The 8,058-nt window shown below is 41.5% G+C and overlaps 1 protein-coding gene and 1 pseudogene across 21 annotated transcripts in view; both read right to left on the bottom strand.

The window, feature by feature from the left end:
- The window catches only part of MAP4K4 (mitogen-activated protein kinase kinase kinase kinase 4), a 175,998-nt gene that overhangs the window by 13,598 nt on the left and 154,342 nt on the right, over positions 1–8,058 (bottom strand). For all 21 annotated transcript variants that reach the window (XM_015596277.2, XM_015596281.2, XM_015596282.2 and 18 more), the window contains 3 exons: positions 6,637–6,754; positions 6,145–6,315; positions 91–234 (listed from right to left, as the gene is read on the bottom strand). In XM_015596277.2, coding sequence (XP_015451763.1) covers positions 91–234; positions 6,145–6,315; positions 6,637–6,754 — 433 coding nt within the window. The remainder of the gene's footprint in view (positions 1–90; positions 235–6,144; positions 6,316–6,636; positions 6,755–8,058) is intronic.
- LOC112470099 lies at positions 4,422–4,540 on the bottom strand (annotated as a pseudogene).

Genomic DNA, 8,058 nt, shown 5'->3' with positions numbered 1-8,058 from the left:
CATTACTTCAGAAGATAAGCTAGCCATGCAGTGCTGGGAAGCAATTGTTTAAACGGCGCTACAATCCTGCTTCGCTCAACAGACACTTACCAGATATTGTCACCAAGACATTCAGGCCTTCAAGGACATCCATTTGTTGAAATCGTCTTCGGTTGATCAGAGGATATACCTTCCCTTGGCCACTTCTGTCCAGCAGCATCAGGCCACTCTCTGTACCCACTAACAAATTCACTCCTGTTTCAAGGAGACAGAAAGGCCAAATTTATACTGCATGTGGTATGGGAAGGATAATACCACTTGTCTGGCAAAAAGCAGTTTCCTTAGCTCACCCATAAAAAGAAATAAGAACAGTCACAGGCTAAAATAACCAAACTGCAACAAATCACCATGGGGAAGTGATGGTGAAATATTTACCTGAACACAAAAAAGGATGTAAGAGAAAAAGCGAGCGAGCCTCATGCCCAATTTCCTTCACAACCCCACCAGTTTCCAGGCTCCTCGTTGCCCCCGGAACATTCCACACTGTCTCCTTGGTGTTACATCTCATTTGCCATGTCAGACACCTGAACAAACCTTCGTCTGACATGACCTCTTGGTCACTTTGTACTTCCTTTATCTGCCATTATTTTCACTGGCAAACTTCCAGAATGGCTATTTATACCCCTTGAATCCTCAACGGTTTATGATTGATCTGGCTTCTACCACCCAGTTTAAGGTTTTCTTAAAGACTATTCCCCCATTATCCTCAAGAAAAAAACAACTGCATTAATTCTCTGTCCCTCAGTTTCTTAAGAACATAAAAACACCGTGACTTCCCAGTGGACTCATCCTGGCTCTCTGTGCTGAGCATCTTCCCACTCTCTCAGCTGCGTCCAGTCTCCTTCCCTGTCTCCAAAAGCCTTCTCTGCTTTTTAAGCACTGACGTCCTCTTGCTGTCTGCCTGCTGGAGTAGCACCTCCAAACCATTAACTCCTAATTCCACACCCACCCTCCCAGTTTTACTTGTACATTTCTGCTGAAATGAACTTCTCGCCCTTTGCCACTTCTGTAAAGAGAACCACCTTCTCCCACAAGTGCTCCATAAAGCCAGCCAAACTGGCCACAAAAAACAGAGAAGATCCTCTTCCTTTCCCTTTCCTGTGCTCTCACCCAAAGTCAGGCACTGGACACCCTACAATCGATCGATAGAGACCTTAACTGAGGTCCCTGCCCCTTCTCATGGCTGCACATCAAAATAATCCTAGTTTTCCCACAGTCCTGAGTCCTGCAGTATCCTCAAAGGTACATACTCTCTACAGGAGAGGGTATAAGAGCCCCGATCTGCCATTCAAACCCTTTGCCCCTTGAGCCAAGGGAGAATTTATCTCCCTCTTTATCCCACACTTATTTCCCCAAATGCACTTGCTTCCTTGGTCTAAACCAACTTTGTAACACATAGCAGAGATCACCCTATATTATTAGAGGACTGGAACAGATGTCTACATTCCCTAAACTGGGTAACAAACTGACTGAGACAAGGAATGAAATATCTGTGCTTTCACAAAGTAACTGCTCAATCAGTATTTTCAGGTAGATAGAATGACAAGGAACAAGAGCAGGAATTTCTTGAACCACGCAATCCATGTTTTATTTCACATACACACATTATTGCCAGAAAATTTCAAATGAACAATTGTGAAGGCAACAAGAAAACCTCCCAGCACTCTCTCGGCCCTGGGCCTGTTCCGCAATGAGCGGTGAAACCCCAACACTTGGAGAGTAGTGTCCACCCAAGCAAGCCATGTGAGGAAACTGGAAGCATCTGCTGGGGTCCTGGGGGAAAGCGGAGGACCTGGCATTTACATATGTCCTTACTATCACTGCTATTGAAACTCAAATCAGAACTTTAGCAGCAAACAGAGCACCAGACACATGTGGATGACAGCTACAAACTATGCCGAAGCACTGTGGGCTCTAAACGAACATAGCGCATCCCTGGAACTCTGAAAAACTCTAAAATGTGTAAAGACAGTTTCTGATAATAATGTGACCTGATAAAGTCTCCCCATTAAAAATCTATTAGGCATACATTGCAGGTTTCATCCCGCCCCTGCAGAAACGGTGCGTTTTCCATAGCACACAGCCCAACGTACACCTCCACCAAATCAGAGGTGCCTTCTCTCTAGTACTATTATTTTCATAAGACAGTTTGTTACAGCCTGAAATACTACAAAATAGCTTCAGAAAATTTGGGGAAGCCTCTGATATTTTGAAAAAAAGGGAAAAACCTGAGTATTCACTACCCCTCTAGAATGATCCTTAAAAGTAATCAAAATTCTCAAAAAAAAAACAATCATATGTACAACATAAGGAAAAAAGCTTACAAACGCATAAGGCTTCTTCTATTATCTACAATTAAGGTTTTGGAAAGTACATTCTAGACCAGCTCTGTCCAACAGAACTTTCTATTGTGATATCCAATATGTCAGCCAATGGTCATATGTGGCTACTGCACACTTGAAATGTGGCTAGTGCAACTGGGGAACAGAACTTCCTATGCTAATTCATCTAAATTTCAACAGCCACATAAGGCTAGTCGCCACCATAACAGCCAGTGTAGCTATGGATGATACTGATATTTTATTAATCAGGTAACATGACGGCTTTTAATTAAAGCTCATGCATTACACTTTAAACGGCTTACAACAAGCCATTATGTTTTTATAAAAAAGTTATTTAATAGAAATATACCCATGAGATAATGACTTAAAAAAAAACCCGATGTGTAATTAAAAACAGATTTATTACCAAGATAAGAGCAGTGAATGCTTATGCAATGCTTGCTCATTTTCACAGTTTTACATTTGAGGTTGCTACTTCATCGTGACCACCTCCCTACGAATGCAGAATTTATTTGGTCATTACTTGTGGTGTTTTCCAGACCTATGTGAGGTATTTCTAAATAGCTTCAAAGTTCCTTAATTTACCCACAAAAACAAATTATTAGAACAGTCAAAGGTTAAAGTAATAAACTGCAACAAATCACCACTGGAAAGTGATGGTGAAATAGCTACCTAAATATGAAAAAGCACATAAGGGGGAAAAGCTAGAGAGCGAGCCCATCCCCCAATTTCAGCAGCTTAAACGTTAACTGATAAGCTGCTACCAGACACAGAGTCCATTTGAAAGGTTTCATTTCATATAATATTTCAATATTTTCCTAGTCAATCTTCAGTATCAAGTAGATAAAAAAAAAATCTATGTCAAGAATCTGGTAATAACTACTCAAAGCATGAGCGTCATGAAATCTTTCTATTATTTGTGGTTTCCAAAAATAAATAGCATTCAAATATCAATCAAGATTTTACAGTGAGAAAGAATAAAAGATAAAGCTGACAAAATCTTTTCAAATACACAAAAATTGCAGATATTCTGGCACTTACAGCCTACCTTCTAATTCTCCATCACGTAGTTCCAAGAACTGTGTAATTTTGTAAAGTACTGAGTGCTAGCAGTCAAAGGAATATAGACAGTCACTGGAAAATAACAACCTTGGAAATTATAGGCCTGCAAAAAAGATTAAGTTGCATGCTGCAATAATTTTTTTATAAATACACTTTTTAAACCTTCCAACTGTTAGATATAATTAAACTTTATAATGCTGATCATTCAAAGGTAAGCTGTACTGGGAACTGCAACTGTACTCACAGAGATCTGGTGTAGGCTAATGGGGAAAATGGCTAAGAGCTGTGGAACATGGGGGATTTAAAATTTCCTTTAAATTCTATGATAAACTATATTACAGGCAAAGCATTGAAATTAACTGCAGACAATTATGAACATTAGCATAGAAAAAATCATATTCAAAAGATGTGTTAAAACAATCCTAGCTGCAAACATAAGAAAACTGCCTTATTAAAAAACAAAATAAATATGCAGCAATCTATAAAACAAAAGTTACATGAGATGATTAAAAAAGAATGCTTGCTGCAAGCATTTTCTAGGAAGGTATACAAAAAACATATGTATCTAACACTGGTAGTAGAATGTCAGTGTGTTGATTTTATCATTTCAAAATGACTCTGAGTTTCTCCCCTTGTCGGTCAACATTTCTCACAATACATGCTTTAACTTTCCTGGATTTAAGTCTTTAGGAGGCTTATTTTTAACCTAACAGGTAACTCATGACAGCTATCACAAGCAGTTTAGGGAAAGCCACCCCTTGACGTGTCTGCAGACAACAAGCAACACAACTCTTCTTCTAACAGTAACAAATAGAAAGTTCCACTTCATTTTTTAAAAATTTTATTTATTTATTTATCTATCTATCTATCTATTTATTTATTTATTTATTTATTTTTTAGGCGAGGCAACCCTTGGTTGACCTCACAGATTGCAAAGACCTTGTCAGCTTACAATCCCTCATTTTTTAATTTTTTTTATGCCTACAACACCTGATCTTCCTAAGTGGTCTCCCATCCAAGTATTAACCAGGCCCGACCCTGCTTAGCTTCCGAGATCAGACGGGATCGGGATTATTTAAGATAGCATAGCTGTAGACTCCACTTCATTTTTAATAATGCAAGTTCAAGATACTCTATTTTTCCGAGGTCTTAAACAAGTTAATTAGGAAAAAGAAGAATTTTTGTTAAAAATATTAGTTAATGGCAAACAGAAGGGGGCCCAGCACTTGGCAGGACATCAGAAAAATATAAGTTTAAGACTACTAAGAGTGTAAATACTCTGGATAAAAATTACTTCAATTTCTAAAAAATCGATATAATTAACACTACTTCCACACTGAAGAGAATATAGTTTTGATGACATAAACACTTCCATAACAGGCCTTTAATATGAATGAAACGATGGAACTCAGGTCTCTGAAATGGTCACGGTTGACATTTACAGAGCAGTAGCAGCAGCAGTGCACGATGACAGTGCTGTGCCCGCTGCTTTCACCTGCTCCTAATTATCCCAATGGCTACTGTTACCTTTACCTAGAGGATTAGTAGAGAAAAGGCCTTATGATCATGAGAGGATTTAAAATACTCAGCAGTGACAGAGACAGAAATCCAGATCTGAAGGAATGAAAGAGAACGCAGGTGTGTCTGCAATGGGTGGGGACAACCTTGCAAGCCCTTGGGAGCCAGCCTGAGCAGGAGCTTCCAAGGGCCCAGAGGGAGGTCAGCAGACAGATAAAATCTAGAGGGCAGATGATGAACATCTTGAGGCTCATGTCGCCTCACTGTTTCGGGGAGGGGTGGACCTGAGTTGGGCTGAGGTGGGCATGGGGGAGGAGGGCTGGCTCAGTCCCTGTGGGGAAGGTGAAGGCCTTTGAGGACACTCCAGAAATACACATGCTGAGGAGGGCGGCAGTGGACTCAAACAAAGGAGAGCACCGTGCGTCTCCTACCCATCTGCACTGCAACGTCAAGGAAGTAAGAGACTTCCGAGCGGAAGTAGGGTCTCTGTTAAAAACAGCCAATTTGAGGTTCAGGGAGCATAACTAAAACAAAGTGTGGGGCTGGAAGACAAAGTGAGGCCAAGAGCAGGACATCTGTGGGAGTGAAGAAGGTGAGAGGCCGGGGGTGACAGAAAGCAAGTTTTAGAAAGTGAAATGGCAGAGTCCCATGTGTGGCAGACTCTCTACGAGTATCCTCTTGTGCTGTCTTAGGTTTTGAAGATGCTTCCCGAACACTGCAGGTATTCCACAGGTAAAGTCAGCGCAATGGTCCCCAAACTTGGCCAGTGACAGATTGCTTTTAAAAGCCTCATTTACATGTTAGGCCCAAGTTACAAAAAGCAAACAAAAAAAAAAAGTTAAACTGAAACATTTAAAGAAAAGCAATTCGACAAATTTCTTCAGTCTCCCGATAAACATGGACTGAACCAAATGCATCTCTCATCTTTTACTTTTCTTCTTTACGTGAAGGAATGGAGATGTCATGTTTTCCAATAAAGAATGGCCGAACCAGTGCCAGCCCACATATGTACCTGCTCTGATCCTACAGAAGACACAGGGGTGGCCCATCACAGATGTCTGCCATCTCATCCATCAACAGCTTTTCAAAACATCTCCAAACTATCCAAAACAGTACTTCTCTAAAAGACCAGTCCCCTGTTCGGAATAAAAATAAAAGGGCAGAGTAGCAATAAGATACCTACCCCATAAGGCAGCACACAGAATCTCGGAGTTAAATCTCTTCTTGTATTTACGGATCTCTGGGGTGTCACTGTGAGGCCGCGTGTTGGTGGGGTTCACGTTGACCACCGAGCCTTTCCGGGTGGGGTCCTGCCTTACAGCTTCTGGTCTCATTCCGTCACAGGAAAATCCCACTACAACGAAGTACACACAGCGTTATTTCCTATAGATGCCAACCTGGCGCCTACCCCCGCCACACATACACACTATACTTCGAGGACATATTCATGTCATAACTGACTTTTGTTGAAAAAATGATATAGGAAATGTACATGGAAAAAAGGACCTTGACTATGCAGCTCATTGCAAATAAGGCAGTGCAAGCGGGATGGGCGCGTGTGCATCCGATGTCTGCACCTGCAACCACTGCCATGCCACGCTTAAGCCACCAGAAAGAGCGACGCCAAGTGACGGGTCCTGTCTGTCAGCTGCTTTCCTGTCGCCGCTTCACTTACCCACGGAAGTCACTGTGGTCCCGCTAGATGGAGAGATCTGTAGTAACCTGGGGTCTATAAAAGGTGTGAAGGAGGAGCAGGATTTGTGTTTCTGGAGTGTGCTACTAGCGGACTGAGTCTGCAATGCAAATTTCAATTTCATTAATACAGATGGCATCAGAACGGTGAACATTACAGCATTACAACCCACTTCTGTGCTATACTGTCCGCAACACAAAGCCCTCACATTCCTGCATTGGCCCCCAAATGCTTAAGAGCACCTCTGTGTGTGCACAGCACACCCCAGCAACAGACTGTTTCACCTGGACCCACCGAGAGAGCTGCTTCTCTCCTTCAGAAATATTGCCCACCTAGGAGAAGAATGCTGCATGCTACCAATAAAATCTACGCTTCACGCTTCTAGTTTTTTTTTTTTTTTAAGTAAATAATTATAATGAAAACTTCTAAAGGAGGTTTGAAATATCTTGACCTCAATTCATCAACTCTGAATTTACTCTCCTGCCCCCAAAAGTCCAATTAATCTATGTTGGAATATTGGCAAATCTCAATTTTATATTATTTGTTTTAAAGTGAGCCTCTTGCCAGAACGCTACAGAAGCTTTGGCTGCCGGCATTTTAGATGCTAGATGCGGCATCATTAAACCCACATCAAACAGGCTCATCAGTGAAAGGTGCAAACGACAGAGTAAGGCGAATTCTTTTGCTCTTTTAGGAGCACCACTGTTTTGGTTAACAATGTAACTTAAGACAAAAAAAAAAAAAAAACACAAAGAAAGTGAAACAAATTGTTAAGTGGAAATGTAATGATAATTAAAAACAAAACAAACAGAAAAATAAACTTGCCAGTTTAGTGAGTTAAGGGTTATAGTAAATACTGTATATTAGAGCAAAATGGAGCCAAGTTTAAATGTAAATGTAAGGAAGAATGTGAGTGCAGGTGGGATTCATCACTGGAAGAAAGAGAACATGTCTGCTCAAGTGCTTTCGTCCTGTACCGTTTCTCCTACCATGGGCAGCTGAAGTCACCATGTCCTATGGCCTATGCCCTTACTAGGCTCCCAGGCCTTCTGCTCCCAGCTGACATGGCTGCCTGCTGGCAGGCTTCCTGCCCTTATCCCACAATCAGCAGCCAGTCCAGCCGATGGACAATCTGAAGCCAAGCCTGCCTTAGAAGCAAACCACTTGTCCCTGCTCCTCAGAGGGAGAGGATTATTCTGATTCTTTCTAACAAGGAAACCAAAATAGGAGCAGGCAGCAGGCTGGCAATTAAACATTTACATCGACAAGACTGGCTTAAAGCTGCGTGCCACTTTTAACCTCCTTCAACAGTTAGACAAATGCATTTAAACCAAACCTCCCATGAAATCAAACCACTGGTTTTATTCAGCACAGGGTGCTCAAGGTGCACTCTGTCACTGCTGG

Source organism: Pteropus alecto, unplaced genomic scaffold (assembly GCF_000325575.1).
Source record: "Pteropus alecto unplaced genomic scaffold, ASM32557v1 scaffold288, whole genome shotgun sequence".
NCBI lineage: Eukaryota > Metazoa > Chordata > Mammalia > Chiroptera > Pteropodidae > Pteropus > Pteropus alecto.
Note: the sequence above shows the minus strand (reverse complement) of the source record. Positions and strands in the feature narration are given on the sequence as shown.